Here is a 16,651-nt window from a genome sequence, read left to right as displayed (position 1 = left end):
CTTTGGCTGTGCACTGGCTCTGCACAGGCTGTGCCCTGGTTCCTGATGGCAGTGATGAGGCAGATGATGCTCTTCAGACCACTCCTTACACCTCACCCCACAGCCCAGGGCAGGAGTCACCTGAGCTCTCACTCCCTCTCTGTCCCCCCCTTCATCAGCTCCTGTGTGAGGGGGCTGCAGGGTCCCTCCCCACCCCTCCTCTGCAACCCTCTCCCTTGGCTGGAGCCCTCCAGCTCATCCCAGCCTTCAGCCCTTCCATTCTTGTGCTCCTGCTTCCAGCCCAGGTCCCTTAGAGGCTTCCTCAGCCACCACATTTATTTTCCCCTCCCAGGGCCACAGGACAGCAAAGACTGCAGGGACAGGGATGGGCTGGGAGTGAGGGAAGGGCCTGGGGGTGGTCAGGCAGGAATTAGGCCTTGTCCCCCCCAAAAGGGGAAGGGATCCAGTGCCCAGCTGGAAGCTGTGTGTGCAGGAAGTGCCAGAACCTGGCAGCCCTGCAGGGGACCAAAGGAGTGAATTGTGCTGCAGCTCTGCAGGTGGCAGCTGGGAGATGCACAGCAGCCCCTGGGCACTGTGCCCTCCCATCAGACCTCATCTTCACCTTGGGGATGGGGGGTGGCTGCTCCAGGAAAGCTCCAGAGAGAAAGCTGAGAGAAAGGGGCAGGGAGAGAAGGCAACAAAAAACCCTTTCAGCTGAGGCTCTTTATGCTGCATGTGTGTGGGGGTGGTGCTGGAGCTGACAGGGTTTGCCCAGGATCCAAGTGAGGGCTGAAGAGGTTTAGCAAGAAGCTGGGCAAGTCCCTTCCCCCTTCCCTGCATCTCCAGCGAGCAGGAACCTCCCTTGCTCTGTGTCCTCAGGGCTCCTCTGGTCTCCTCTTGGGGAGTGGGCACCACAGAGAGGGCCCTGCTGGCAGGGTTTGCCTGCAGGGCAGAGCTGAGCACAGAGCTGGTGGGGTTGGGGGCTGTGGGCAGCAGCAGGGAGGAGATCTGGAGCCAGAGCAACAGCTCCTGGCAAATGCAGCTGCAGGCAGAGGGAAGAAGCTGCAGGCAGGGCCTGGGAGAGGCTGCCTGGAGGCAGCTCTCTTGTGGTGCTGCCCTGCAGCTGTGTGCTGGGCAGAGAGCTGAGCCTGTCCTTGTTGAGGCCTCCCATCTCCAGCAGCCCTTCCTCCCTGGCTGCTGTGCCTGTGCTGCTGGACCTGGGGGCTGTACCCAGCAAGGTTCAGCTCTGCTGCATGGTCCTGGGCAGTGCTGAGCCCTCCCTTGGAGTTCAGTCCTCTGCTCTGAGCCCTTTGCTTCTCTCTGGCAGGGGCTGGGTCCTTCTCTCTGCATCACCCTGCCCCTCTGGGCTGGGTAAGAGCAGAGTCTGCAGGGGGTCTGCAGAGTTTGCCGAGCTGCCCCTTGGAACAGCCCAGCAGGTGAAGAACCCAGACTGGGGGTCAACAGCAGGACCACAGCATTTCCCACTCCAGCCTTCCAGCTGCAGTGGCAGTGGAGGTGGGGGACCCAGGGCCATGGGACAGCCAAGGCAGCAGGGCCATGGATGGGCTGGGAATGAGGGAAGGGCCTGGGAATGGTCAGGCAGGAATTAGGCATTTTTCCCCCCAAAAAGGGGAGAGGATGCAGGGCCCAGGTGGCAAATGTGTGTGCAGGGAATGGCAGAATCTGGCAGCATTCGAGGAGGTGAAAGGAGTGAATTGTGCTGCAGCTCTGCATGTGTCAGCTGGGAGATGAACAGCAGCCCCTGGGCACTGTGCCCTCCCATCCAACCTCCTTTTTTCTTGGGGCTGTGGAGTGGCAGCTCCAGGAGAGCTGCAAAGAGACAGCTGAGAGAAATGGTCAGGGAGAGAAGGAAGCCAAACCCTTTGCACTGATGAGTGTCTTTGGGCTGCAGGTGTGTGAAGGGTGCTGGAGGTGTGAGGTTTGGGCAGGAGGCAGAGACTCCTCCAGCATCCCAGTGAGGGCTGAAGAGGTTGAGCAAGAAGCTGCCCAAGTCCCTTCCCCCTTTGCCGCATCTGCAGAGATCATGAAGCTCCCTTTTTCTGTGTCCTCAGAGCTGCTCTGTTCCTGGGGAGTGGGCAGCAGAGAGGTGTGTGCAGGGCAGAGCTGAGCACAGAGTGGGTGTGGTGGGGGCAGAGCCAGGGAGGAGAGGTGGGTCCAGAGCAAGATGTGCTGGCAAATGCAGCTGCAGGCATCAGAGCCCTGGGCAGGCAGTGGGAGGAAACTGCAGGGAAGGCCTGGGAGAGGCTGTGTGGAGGCAGTTGTGTTGTGGTGCTGGCCTGCAGCCATGTGCTGGGGGCTGTGTGCTGGGCAAGGAGCTGAGTCTGCACTTGTTGAGGCCTCCCATCTTGATCAGCCCTGGCTGTGTGCTGTGGCTGTGCTGCTGGGCTTGGGAGCTGCCCCCAGCAAGGCTGAGCTGTGCTGCCTGGTCGTGGGCAGTGCTGAGCCATCCCTTGCAGGTCAGTGCTCTCCTCTGAGCCCTTTGCTTCTCTGTGTCAGGAGTTGTGTCCCTCTCTCTCCATCATCCCTGTCCCTGTGTGCTGTGGAAGAGCAGAGTTTGCAGATCTGCCTCTTGGAGCAGTCCAGCAGGTAAGGACCCCAGAGTGGGGCAACAGCAGGACCCCAGCCCCCAGAATCCCAGACTCCCAGGGCACCTCTCAGCCTCCTCCACCTCCTCCTACCCACCACATTTCACCCCTCCAGGGCCTCTGAGGCACATCAGGTGTTGGAGTCTGGAAACTCCCTAGGTTTGTGGGGGTCAGTTGTGTGTCAGGAGGTGGTGTTTGGGGTTGGGATTTGGAGAGTGGTGGGAGAAGGTTAAAGGTGGTTTGGTCATCATTGGTCAGTGCTGCTGCCTCCATTGCCTGAGCCAGGAGAGATCAAAGGATAGGGCCTGGGCAAGGAGCCACCCTGCCAATGCTGCCAGGCTCAAGGAGAGTGGGACAAGACCACTTGTAAGCCCCAGGGTACCTCAGGGCACTGATCACAGGAACCTGGGATCTCAGCACAGGTATTAGAGGTCTGAGCCTTCACTGTGGCAGAAACTGAAGGTTTGAGTTCCCCTCTGCATTCTCTCCTCCAGCTGGGAGTTGGGAGGTGTTGGGATTCAGCAGGTACTGTCATGTCCCAGGCAGGATCTGAGGTTTTCTGATCCTGGGCTCAGGTGCTTCCATGTTCCAAATCTCACTGCTGTGACCCTTTCCTGCTACAGTATGGCCTCACAGAAGGACCCAGACAAAAGCTGGGAGGAGAAGCAGCACCCAGAGATCAAGTTGGAGCAGCCAAAGCTCAGTGTGAAGGGAGAGAAGGAGGAGAAGAGGGAGGATGGTGATGCTGAGGAGAATGATGACTATGATGATGATGAGTATGAAGAGGAGGATAACCATCAGGATGAAGTTAATCAGGATGAGGTGGAAAAGGAATTTGCAGAGGAGGATGAAGCCAGAGCAGGTCCCTCTGTGCCACCCAAGCAGCTGAATCAGTGCCCTGAGTGTGGGCAGAGCTTCCCACCTGGCTCCGAGCAGGTGAAGCACCACTGCCCCCAGCCTGGCCCCCGGCCCTTCATCTGTGGTGACTGTGGCCAGAAGTTCAAACGGAGCTCCGGTCTCACCCGGCATTGCCGCACCCACAGCGGTGAGAGGCCATACAGCTGTGCTGAGTGAGGCAAGAGCTTCACTCAGAAGTCTGCCCTCACCAGGCACTGCAGTGTGCACAGCACCGAGAAGCACTTCAGCTGCAGGGACTGCGGCAAGAAATTCAAACATATCGCCACTCTCACCAGTCATCGCCGCATCCACACCAGAGAGCATCTGTTCCCCTGTGCTGCTTCACCACGAGCACTGGATTCATCTGGCACCAACTCATCCACAACGGTGAGAAGCCCTACAGCTCTGCCGACTGCGGCAAGAGCTTCAACCGGAAGGCACACCTCACAGAGCACCGTCGTGTGCACACTGGCGAGAAAACGTTCATCTGTGCTGAGTGCGGCCAGGCCTTCAGACAGAAGTGCACCCTCATTGCCCACCACTGCACCCACACCGGTGAGAAACCTTTCACCTGTACTAACTGTGGGAAGAGCTTCAACCGCAGGGGACATCTCATAGTTCACCGCCTCACCCACACCGGTGAGAAGCCATTCACCTGTGCTGACTGTGGGAAGAGCTTCAGCCACAGTTCCAATCTCAGTCGCCACTGCCGCATCCACACCGGTGAGAAGCCTTTGAAGCTGTACCCACACTAGAGAGCAGACTGCACTGGAGGGGAGGCATAAAGCTACCTAGAATATGTTGGGTAATCGTGACCCCTCCGAGAGAGCCTTTCCAGCACCAAAATCATCCTTTTCCTGTGCAGTTCTCAGGGACTTGGGACACCAGCAGCAACCAACACCTCCTGCCCTTCTGAACACCAATTATTGCTAATGAGAACAATTACAGTGCTGAGCCGGCACAGCTGGAGCTTCCAGTGGAGCTGGGCAGGGCTTTGCCAGGGTCTGTCTGGTTCTTCCCCATTGCTTTGAGTCTCCCTGGGGTAAGAAATCCTCTGTCCATTGCCCAACTGTGTCAATAAACCCCAAAAGTTACCCAAATCCTCTCTGCTTTTATTTCAGATGTCCCTGCCTCAATGCCTGAATTTTGGGGGCATTTGCTCCCAAGGGATGGGGTGGAGCTGTGTGCCCAGTTCAGAGAGGGGAAAATGAGGTTCTCAGAGGAGTTTTGAGGGGCATCTCAGAGGCATTCTTCAGGGGCTTTCAGGTGATCTTAGGTGTTTGGGATTTGGATGGTCCTAGGACTGACTTTTGGGATCTTTGGAGGGTGTAGGGGGAAGCTCATGGAGATCTTTGGAAGAACTCAGAAAGCTTCTGTTGGCTTTCCACTCTGGGGCTGGAACAGCTGAGAAGAAGTTGAGCTGCCTATTCCCCCCAAAACAGAAGGGAGGGAAAAATAACACACACAGGAACCAAAAAACCCTCTGGGTTGAGATAAGGACTTGAGATAAGATCAAAAGAGTTGAATCCAAAGGAGATCCCATAATGCACACTGACCTGAGGCTGTTGGCAGGAAGAAGCACAGCAGTGAGCAGCAGCAGCCAGGAGTTCAACCCCTGAAGCCCTCCCCCTCAGCAAAGAGCCAGCACCTGAGAGCCTGAACCCAACAGCAGCAAGCAGAACAGGAAGCCTCTGCTGTTGCCATCTGAACTTCAGGCCCTGTAGTACTTTGCTCCAGCCAGCACTGTCCCTGTGAAGGTGGCATGAGGCAGGGTGGTGTGGAGTAATGGCAGCAAATTTCCAGCTTAACCTTTGATGTTCCCAAGCCCTCCTTCTGTGCCATCTGCACCATGCCCAGCAGCAATCAGCAGCACACCTCAGGCACTGTCCATTCTCACTCCACAGGAGGTCACTTTGCAGGACCCAGAGGGCTGCTCACTGCAGGTGCTCTGCAGCTCCACTCTGTTCCAGCACAGTCTGCATCAGTCCATGCCCAGTCCAAATGCTGCAAATGCTGGGGCTGTGTTTCCAGCTCTGGGGCAATCTGAGTCCAGTGACTCCTTCCATGCCTCCAAGTGAAAGCAAACTGTGGCTTGCATCCCAGTACTCAGCTTCCAAAACATCCAGGTGTGGGGATCCTCCTGTCACACCAGAAACACAGATGGGTTCCACCCCTCATAGTCTGATGGTGTCAGAGCACTCTGGGCACCTGTATCTACTAAAGCTTTATCCTCTCATGGGTTCAACTTGCCAGGCCATTGCTTCTGTACAGTCCAACAAACCAATTTGTCTCTCCCCTCCATCTGGTTGGAGGCAGAGCCCCTCTACTTCTGCCTGGGGTCCCTTGCATCTTGTGAAGATGCTTTGGGAGTCCCTTCAGGAGGACCAGAAGCAGTTTCAGCTTCCCTGCTCTTCTTAGGCCATTTCCCACTGGAAACTGAGGCAGCATCTCTGGGGGGACAGCTCCCCTGTAAGTCACAGACTCCTGCAGCCAGAACTGGATTGGGTTTTCCCTTCCACTTCCTCACATCCTCCCCATGGTCACACAAGTAAAGCAGAGGGTGTGCTGTGATGTGTGCCTCCCAGGTTCTCTCCCTTGGACAGGGGAGCAGCTGCTCCTCATGGCTGAAACACAGGACTGTACAGGTGGGGAATAAAAGCTTCTTCTGGAGCTGGTGGAACTCCTGGGACAGTTCCTTAACAACTCAAACACAGAGATTGCAAAGGTGATGGAAAGTTTAAATAGAGAACAGTGAGTGTGTACAGAAAGCCAGAAACAGTGATGAAAGAAACCCCAAAACAGACCCAGAAAGATCCCATCCCCACCTGAGGGTGCACCCAAGACCCCCAGGGCTCCTCCTTGCCCCCTGTACTGCTAGGCTAGTCTCAGCTGGCCAGATCTGAGGCTGCCCATCCCGCCATGGCCTTGGGCCTGGCCAGGCCCATGTCTGGGAGACATCTCCCCCAGTTAGCGGGTGTTGGAGAGGAAGGAAAGAGCAAGTGCCAGACCCTGCTGGAGATTTTATAGTGGTGCAGGGGATCATAGTAGGAAATACCTAATTTCCTGTGTCCACCCACTGGGCTGGCCTTCTGGATACAGGAAACACCCCTGTAGCAGAGGGCACCCAGCCCAAACTACTACACTAGTCTATTCTATCATTGGAGGCGCTTAGGAGGAGACTTGATGGGGTGCTTGGTTGCATGGTTTAGTTGGTTGGGTGGTGTTGGATGATAGGTTGGATGCGATGATCTTGAAGATCTCTTCCAACCTGTCTATTCTATTCTATTCTATTCTATTCTGTTCTATTCTATTCTATTCTATTCTATTCTATTTTAAATTGCTGGGTCTGTGCAGGTCTCCTGATGAGTGGAGAATGGCCATGGATAGGAACCAGCTTAGATCCTTCCCAAAGAATCAAATGGAATCACTCAGTCATTTCAAGTAAAAAAGGAAGACCTCAGGAATGGGCACTGCCATCAGACACTATGGGAGCAGAATGCCCAGAGCAAAAGGGGAGCTCTTTTGGTAAATGGGTTGGAGAAACCCCCAACAAACAGACATTAAGATACAATGGTACCCACTCTGCTTGGTGGCCTGAAGACCCTTTATGGGACTGGTCTAGGGAGAAGGCTAAAAATCGTATGAACAGCACTGACAGTGACATATTCAATGGTTCAGGGACAAATCCACCTCAGGGAATATCAAGTACCTCAACATTCTGGCAAAATATAGATATTGCATCTAACAGTTGGTGGAAAGCCCCAGATGGATGATTTTGGCTTTGTGGACAAACAGCTGTAATGGGTTGGGGCAGGTCCCCTCCCCACCACAGGCAGAAATAACGACTCAGACAAACGGATTGCAAAAGTGATGAAAGTTTAAATAGAAAGCAGTGAATGTTACAGAAAACCCAAAGCGCAGTGACAAAGAAAGATCCCATCCCCACCTGAGGGTGCATCCAAAACCCCCAGGGCTCCTTCTTCCCCCTCCCTCTGCTGGGCTAGTCTCAGCTGGCCAGGCCTGAGACTGCCCATCCCCCTGTGGCCTTGGGCCCAATCAGGCCCATGGCCGGGAGATCTCTCCCCCAGTTACCAAGTCTCGGAGAGGGAAGGAAAGAGAAAGTGCCAGACCCCACCGCAAAATTTATAGTGGTGCAAGGGATTATGGTAGAGATACCTAACTTCCTGAGTCCACCCACTGGGATGGACTTCTGGACACAGGAAACACCCCTGTAGCAGAGGGCACCCAGCCCAAACTACAACAACAGCTTATCCAGAACTACCAGCACACTGCGGGGGGAGTTGCACATAAGGGATCATCCAGCTGGGATTTTTCTTGTTACCTCTTCAGGAAAGCAATGAATTGGGGATGCCCATTTTTGAAGAGTTGGAGGGAGAGAAAAGATCCTTTGAAGCTGGAGGTGCTCAGGTGTGGGGTGATGATGAGTGGCTGCCCCAAAGAAGAAGAGAGACCTATGGACCTGCAACCTGGGCTCCAGACGGTAGTTGGGGACATGGAACTCCAATCTCTGCTGAACAGAATTTGGTTACAGGCTGTGGTGGAATTCAACAGCAATGAGACTGCCTTGGGGAGAGGAGACTCGAGGAGACTCGAGGGGAGGGGAGGGGAGGGGGGAGGGGAGGGGAGGGGGGAGGTGTGATGGGTTAGCGCCTTTTCCTGAAAACAAAGCTGGGTGGAGGGCTTGCGGGTACTTTACCCTCCCCTGCAGGGCGTTTTCCCCTAGGAAGCTGAGTCTGTTCCACTCCCCGCTCCCTGCCCAGCTAGGGTATAAAAAGCAGGACATCATAGCTGTGGGGTCTCTTTTTGGCTCCTGCCTCTGGTGGATGAGAGCTGCTGCATTTGCCCTCCTGCTCCTCAGCCACGTGGCCGGACCTGATCCTTCTCCCTGCTGCCTCCACACCTCCTCAGAGAAGGACTGGTTTTGTATTATTCTTTCTTGTCCCCTTTCCCATCCATCCTTGTTCCTTGCCCCTTGTGAACCTTTCCTGTTATTGTTATATATATATATATATATATATATACATATATTGCTTAAAGAAAAATTCTTCACCTCTCTACTTCCAAGCCGACTCCAGATTATTGTTTAGTGGATTTGCTCCTTACCCTTTTCTTTCCCCCTCTCTGTTTTGGGGGGAGAAGGGGAAGTGGGGGAGAGATTCTCAGCCTTTCCCCTATCTGGGCTTTTAACTCCCAGCTAAGGCTCAAACCACCACAATTTTTGGCGCCTCCAACGTGGGGCTTGGAAATTAATCTTGCATTGGGAGAGCAATACTTTGTCTGAAAAAGGGACTGGAAGTAGAGATGGCAATTTTAAAGAACCTGATAGTCCAAGCCTTTGCATGGGTGTTTGGCTGGATCTTTTGGACCCACATCTACAAATTAATAACTTACCATGTGGTGTGGTTAATGATAGAGATGCTGCTCAACTGGATAAAAACTTTACCAATGAAGCTGGGCATGTACCTCTTGAATTCGTTGAATTTCACTGTCAGTGGTGACTTTTCTAACATAGGAAATTTTCCTGAAGCAGGCTATGAAGCCAATGGTGTAGATGAAAGTGCCTGTGATGGAAAATTGCTTTACATTGCAATATACTCCATATGCTTAAATGTAATCCTTATAGGGGCATTTGCTGTGATTGTGTTGGGTGGGGGACTAGCTAACCCATTAAGAGCTGTTTGGAGGGTAATAATACACTCCTTTGCACTCTTTAACGACTGGGGGCGTGTCTGCTGTGGGCATTGTAAGCACTCTGTAAACGGAAAAAGGGAGGGGTCAGGTTGTAATGAGTGTGCCAGATCTCAGCCTGAGCCCCAGGCACAAGGGTTAGCCCCACCACCAGCAGCTCCACACTTAACCCCTGATGCTCCTGCCAATGCAGTCTCTCTAGCACTGGTCACCACACGCAGGAAAAGAAGTCAAAAATCATCGCCAAGCACAGATGGTGAGGAAGGAACCTCATCAGGCCCCAGCACCTCAAAGAACCCAGCGGTGGATGAAGATGAGTCAGACCAGGAAATAACTGTTACATCGCTGCCCAGAAAGGAACTAAGGCAAACTCGTCTGGACTACGCAAGGAGAGAGGGTGAGCCAATACTAAGCTGGGCCTTGAGATGCTGGGACGAGGGGGTGGACACAGTGGACCTGGATAAGAGGGAGACGAAGCTTTTAGGCTCCCTGACTCGTGATGCTGGTCTGGACAAAGAGTTAGCCAAACTTGATGGAATACACACTCTCTGGGCCCGGATACTTAATGCCATCAAGAGCCGGTACCGCTCAAGAGATGACCTGCCCTGGGCCCCAGTTAGATGGACAACTATGGAACAGGGCATTCGGTATCTGAGGCAGATGGCTGTGCTGGAAATAATTTATGGGGATGGCCAGCTCCCTTCAGACCCAGATGAGGTGCCCATGAGACGGCCCTTTGTAAAGAAACTCACCCAGGGTGCTCCTCAAAAATATGCTCACACATTAGGAGGGATACTCCTGACTGGACAGGATGGAAGTCCTAAAACTGTCTGTGAGTTTGCCAATGATTTGAGGGAATATGAGGACAGCGTAAATCAGAACCCCCTGATCTCAGCCATGGAAACTATGGCTAAAGACATTGTCAAAGAGATCAAGACCTCCATGTCTGAACTAAAAAAGGGGAGCGATGCCTCCTTTGCCCCTTCTCCCTCAGAATGGGTCCAGGTTTCAGCAATCAGGAACAGGCGACCTTCCCCTAGGAGATCACTCCAAGCCAGTCGGGGGATGTCAAGGGTGTCTCTGTGGAGGTTCCTCTGTGACCATGGAGAGGACATGGACACCTGGCATGGCCAACCCACCTCTGCCCTCTGGAACAGAGTGCGGGAACTGCAAGATGGGCACCACGGGGATAACTCATCCAGGAGAAGGGCTGCCCCAGTTTCCCGGAGCGCTCCCTCTAGCTCAAGAGACACTTCCCCTAGCAACACAGGACCCTGTGACAAGTGTGGACATCGCTGCCAGCATTAGAGGTGCCCTACCTCCAGCCAGGTGGAGACCAAGGACAACAGAGTATACTGGGATGTGTATGTGAAATGGCCTGGCACTTCAGAAGCCCTGAAGTACCGAGCTCTGGTGGACACAGGGGCCCAATGCACCCTGATACCATCGAGGTACAAAGGGGCTGAGCCCATAAGCATTCAGGGAGTCACAGGGGGCTCACAAGACCTGACTGTACTGCAAGCTGAGATAAGCCTGACCGGGAATGAATGGGGAAAGCATGACATAGTGACTGGTCCAGATGCACCTTGCATTCTTGGCATTGACTTTCTGCGGGAGGGATGCTTCAAGGACCCCAGGGGGCACAAGTGGGCGTTTGGGGTGGCAGCTGTGGAGACTGCAGGCAAAGAACAGCTGTCCACCATGCCCGAGCTGTCGGATGACCCCTCTGTAGTGGGCAGCCATAAGGTACAGGATTTGAAGTTACCTCTTGCCTCTCGCATAGTACATCGCAGGCAATACAGGACTAACAGAGACTCTCTGCACCCCATACACCAATTGATTCGACGACTGGAGAGCCAGGAGGTGATCAGCAAGGCTCACTCCCCCTTCAACAGCCCGATATGGCCAGTGCGGAAGGCAAATGGGGAATGGAGACTGACCGTGGACTACTGTGGCCTGAATGAAGTGACTCCTCCGATCAGCGCTGCCGTGCCGGACATGCTGGAGCTGCAGTACAAGCTGGAATCAAAGACGGCCAAGTGGTATGCCACAATTGACATTGCTAATGCCTTTTTCTCCATTCCCATTGCAGAAGAATGCAGGCCACAGTTTGCTTTCACCTGGAGGGGGGTACAGTATCAATGGAATCGGTTGCCTCAGGGCTGGGTCCATAGCTCAGCCATCTGCCATGAGGTGATACAGACTGCCTTAGAGAAAGGTGGAGCCCCTGAGCACCTGCAGTTCATTGATGACATCATTGTATGGGGTGAGACAGCAGAGGAAGTCTACCAGAAGGGTAAAAAGATAATTAATATCCTGCTGGAGGCTGGCTTTGCCATCAAGAGAAGTAAGGTAAAAGGGCCTGCAAGGGAGATCCAGTTCCTGGGTGTTCAATGGCAGGATGGCCGTCGCCACATCCCTCAGGAGGTGGTGAACAGGGTAGCCACTATGGTGCAGCCCACGAACAAAAAGGAGACACAGTCCTTTTTGGGACTTGTGGGCTTCTGGAAAATGCACATTCCTGGGTACAGCCAAATTGTGAAGCCTCTCTTCCATGTAACAAGGAAGAGAAATGATTTTGTGTGGGGACCTGAGCAGCAGGTGGCATTCGACCAGATCAAACGAGAGGTGGTCCATGCTATGGCTCTGGGACCTGTTTGAACTGGGCCAGAGATCAAGAATGTGCTGTACACTGCGGCCGGTGAGAATGGTCCTACGTGGAGCTTGTGGCAGAAGGCCCCTGGTGAAGCCAGGGGCAGGCCCCTAGGTTTCTGGAGTAAGGGGTACAAAGGCTCCGAGGCCAACTACACCGCGACAGAGAAGGAAATCCTAGCTGCCTATGAGGGTGTCCGGGCTGCCTCTGAGGTAATTGGGACTGAGTCGCCTCTATTTCTAGCTCCAAGGCTTCCAGTCCTGACCTGGATGTTCAAAGGAAGAGGCTCAACCCCACATCATGCCACAGATGCTACCTGGAGTAAGTGGATGGCCCTGATAACTCAGCGAGCTTGGATGGGGAGCTTTGAATGCCCTGGCATAGTGGAAGTGATCACCAACTGGCCAGAGGGTGCTGACTTGGGAATGCCACCAGAGCAGACAGTGACCCGTGCTGAGGAGGCTCCCCCATACAATGATCTCCCTGATAATGAGAAGGGCTATGCTCTATTTACAGATGGGTCCTGCTGGCTTGTAGGCAGCAAGCGAAGATGGAAGGCAGCTGTCTGGAGCCCGACAAGGCAAGTGGCAGAAGCAAGGGATGGAGAAGGTGAATCCAGTCAGTACGCAGAGGTAAAAGCTGTCCAGCTGGCCCTGGATATAGCAGAAGGAGAGAACTGGCCAGTGCTGTACCTCTACACTGACTCCTGGATGGTAGCCAATGCCTTGTGGGGGTGGCTGAAGGAATGGAGGAGGAATGGGTGGCAGAGAAAAGGGAAGCCTCTTTGGGCCGCTGACCTGTGGCAAGATATCGCTGCCCGCCTGGACAGGCTGCCAACCAAGGTACAGCACATGGCTGCACACATCCCCAAGAGCAGAGCCACAGAGGGGCACAAGCACAACCACCAAGCAGATCGGGCTGCTAAAATCTCCCAAATAGACTTGGACTGGGAGCACAAGGGCGAGCTGTTCTTAGCTCGCTGGGCCCATGACACTTCTGGCCACCAAGGGAGAGATGCCACATACCGGTGGGCTCGGGACAGATCCGTGGACATCTCTCTGGAGGCCATCTCACAGGTCATCCATGAGTGTGACATCTGTGCCGCCATCAAGCAGGCCAAGCGTATGAAGCCTCTGTGGTATGGGGGGAGATGGTCAAAATATAAGTACGGAGAGGCCTGGCAGATCGACTACATCACCCTGCCTCGGTCTCACAGCGGCAAGCAGTACGTACTGACCATGGTGGAGGCAAGCACAGGGTGGCTGGAAACTTACCCAGTACCTCATGCCACTGCTCACAACACCATCCTGGGCCTAGAGAGACATGTCCTGTGGAGACACGGCACCCCTGGAAGGATTGAGTCAGACAACGGAACCCACTTCAGGAACCATCTCATAAGGGACTGGGCAAAAGAACATGGGATTGAGTGGATCTGCCACATCCCATACCGTGCACCAGCTGCAGGGAAGGTCGAGCGCTACAATGGCTTGCTAAAGACCACCCTAAAAGCCATGGGGGGTGGAACCTTTAGGAACTGGGAAAAGCACCTAGCTCAAGCCACTTGGTTAGTGAACAGCAGAGGATCTGTGAACCGAGCTGGTCCTGCCCAGTCTAACCTGCTGCACACAGTGGATGGAGATGGAGTTCCTGTGATTGCTGAGAAGAACCTGCTGGGGAAGTCAGTGTGGGTTTTCCCTGCTGCTGGTGGGGGCAAACCAACCCGAGGGGTGGTCTCAGCTGAGGGTCCTGGTCACACATACTGGGTCATGTTAGAAACTGGGGACATTCAGTGCATCCCACAGCGGAACATGACTCTGGCTGAGAGGGGATGAATTCAGAGGGGGCAATACTCATCAATGTATCATAATCATTGTGTAAATAGTTATAAGTTGTTCTAAGTTTCCCCCTCCTAGCTTAATACTGGCCTAGCATCCAGGATTCGACGTACACACAGCACACCAACCCAGAGAGCTCCTGCATCATCTCACCTCACCTGTTCCTGATGTCCTTACAGCGTTGGACTATTCCTGATGTCCCTACAGCAGCGGACTGTTCCTGATGTTTTAATTTCCCTTTCAAGGACAGACTGATTCCTGATTCTTTTCCACATGCCTGCCCAGTTCAAGCACACCTACACTGACCATCGCCGGAGAGAGAGAGAGAGACTGCCCTGGGAGAGAGCAAGCCGGGATAACAAGGGACTTGCGCCAAGGATTCAAATACCACGTGTCAAGATTGCATGAAGGGGCTGTGGCAGGAGAGAGGAAGTGGAACAGAGGGGGTGGATTGTGATGGGTTAGCGCCTTTTCCTGAAAACAAAGCTGGGTGGAGGGCTTGTGGGTACTTTACCCTCCCCTGCAGGGCGTTTTCCCCTAGGAAGCTGAGTCTGTTCCACTCCCCCCTCCCTGCCCAGCTAGGGTATAAAAAGCAGGACATCATAGCTGTGGGGTCTCTTTTTGGCTCCTGCCTCTGGTGGATGAGAGCTGCTGCATTTGCCCTCCTGCTCCTCAGCCACGTGGCCGGACCTGATCCTTCTCCCTGCTGCCTCCGCACCTCCTCAGAGAAGGACTGGTTTTGTATTATTCTTTCTTGTCCCCTTTCCCATCCATCCTTGTTCCTTGCCCCTTGTGAATCTTTCCTGTTATTGTTATATATATATATATATATATACATATATTGTTTAAAGAAAAATTCTTCACCTCTCTACTTCCAAGCCGACTCCAGATTATAGTTTAGTGGATTTGCTCCTTACCCTTTTCTTTCCCCCTCTCTGTTTTGGGGGGAGAAGGGGAAGTGGGGGAGAGATTCTCAGCCTTTCCCCTATCTGGGCTTTTAACTCCCAGGTAAGGCTCAAACCACCACAGGAGGAGAGGAGAGGAGAGGAGAGGAGAGGAGAGGAGAGGAGAGGAGAGGAGAGGAGAGGAGAGGAGAGGAGAGGAGAGGAGAGGAGAGGAGAGGAGAGGAGAGGAGAGGAGAGGAGAGGAGAGGAGAGGAGAGGAGAGGAGAGGAGAGGAGAGGAGAGGAGAGGAGAGGAGAGGAGAGGAGAGGAGAGGAGAGGAGAGGAGAGGAGAGGAGAGGAGAGGAGAGGAGAGGAGAGGAGAGGAGAGGAGAGGAGAGGAGAGGAGAGGAGAGGAGAGGCCTAATAAGTGCAGTGTACAGGGGCAGAATGACCTCCCTGCTCCTGCTGGCCACGCTGTTCCTGATGCAGGCCAGGATGCCATTGGCCCTCTTGGCTGCCTGGGCACACTGCAGGCTCATGTTCATCCTACCATCGACCAGTACCCCCAGGTCCCCCTCTACCTGGCCACTCTCCAGCCACTCTGACCCCAGCCTGTAGCTCTGCATGGGGTTGTTGTGGCCAATGTGCAGAACCTGGCACTTGGATGTGTTCAGTCTCCTGCCCTTGGACTCTGCTCATCTGTCCAGCCTGTCGAAGTCCCTCTGCAGAGCCTCTCTACCCTCCAGCAGATCAACTCCTGCCCCCAGCTTGGTGTTCATCAGCAAATTTACTGATGATGGACTCAATACCCTCGTCCAGATCATCAATAAAGATGTTAAAGAGCATGGGGCCCAGCAATGATCCTTGGGGCACACCACTAGTGCCTGGCTGCCAGCTGGCTGTGGCACCATTCACCACCACTCTCTGGGCTCGGCCCTCCAGCCAGTTCCTAACCCAGCACAGAGTGCTGCTGTCCAAGCCAGGGGCTGACAGCTTGGCCAGGAGTTTGCTGTGGGGGACAGTGTCAAAGGCCTTGCTGAAGTCCAGGTAGACTACATCCACAGGTACCATTAGCCAAACACCACACTCAGCTGTGAGAGGCAGTATGATGTATCTGCAAATAAGAGCAACATCAGAAATGAGCCAAGAGGAAAGGATTAAGTTGATGGGGAATGAATTTTGTAAAGACAACTATTACAGCAAGGAGAGGAGGGATTGATGGGATCAAAAGGAGGGAGTGTCCTTACAAAGGAAGAATTGGCTATGAGGGAGTTGGAAGAGAAAGGGAGGACCCAGGCAGTTCACCTTCTCTATGTGTATGTAAATCACAAAGGGGCCTCTGCTAATTCCCTTCCCTTGAACCTTGCTGTAAATCAGTAGGGCTCTGTCCAAAGATAGCAGACACTGAACACAGCCTGAACTGCTGAACTTTAAGGCCAGAGCACACCAGCAGCAGCCAAAAAGAGAGAAAGCAGACTGTGAGTGACATCAGAACTGCTCTGCAGGAGAAGGCAAAGAGTTTATTCCTTCTGAAAGCATCCAGGGATCAGTTGGCTCAGGGCAGCCTTCAGCTCCTGGTTCCTGAGGCTGTAGATGAGAGGGTTCACTGCTGGAGGCACCACTGAGTACAGAACTGCAAGCACCAGATCCAGGGATGGGGAGGAGATAGAAGAGGGCTTCAGGTGGGCAAGGATTAAAGTGCTGACAAACAGAGAGACCACAGCCAGGTGAGGGAGGCAGGTGGCAAAGGCTTTGTGGCGTCCCTGCTGAGAGGGGATCCTCAGCACTGCCCTGAAGATCTGCACATAGGACACCACAATCAACACAAAACAGACAAAGACTAAACAGACACTGGCCACAAGAAGCCAAAGTTCCCTGAGGTAGGATGTGGAGCAGGAGAGCTTGAGGATCTGGGGGATTTCACAGAAGAATTGCTCCAGAGCATTGCCCTGGCAGAGGGGCAGGGAAAATGTATTGGCTGTGTGCAGCAGAGCAGTGAGAAAGCCACAGGCCCAGGCAGCTGCTGCCCAGGAGGGTCTCATAGTGCAGGGGTCTGCAGATGGCAACGTAGCGATCATAGGACATGGT

The 16,651-nt window shown here is 53.9% G+C and overlaps 1 protein-coding gene across 1 annotated transcript in view; it reads left to right on the top strand.

Moving 5' to 3' along the window:
* Positions 1-3,321: 3,321 nt before the first annotated feature.
* The window catches only part of LOC128899265 (zinc finger protein 91-like), a 385,675-nt gene continuing 372,345 nt past the window's right edge, over positions 3,322-16,651 (top strand). Inside the window, 3 exon segments of the mRNA XM_054177649.1 lie at positions 3,322-3,447; positions 3,522-3,796; positions 3,868-4,222. Of these exon segments, the coding sequence (XP_054033624.1) occupies positions 3,322-3,447; positions 3,522-3,796; positions 3,868-4,222 (756 nt within the window).

Source organism: Dryobates pubescens, chromosome 42, assembly GCF_014839835.1.
Source record: "Dryobates pubescens isolate bDryPub1 chromosome 42, bDryPub1.pri, whole genome shotgun sequence".
Taxonomy (NCBI): Eukaryota; Metazoa; Chordata; class Aves; order Piciformes; family Picidae; genus Dryobates; species Dryobates pubescens.
Note: the sequence above shows the minus strand (reverse complement) of the source record. Positions and strands in the feature narration are given on the sequence as shown.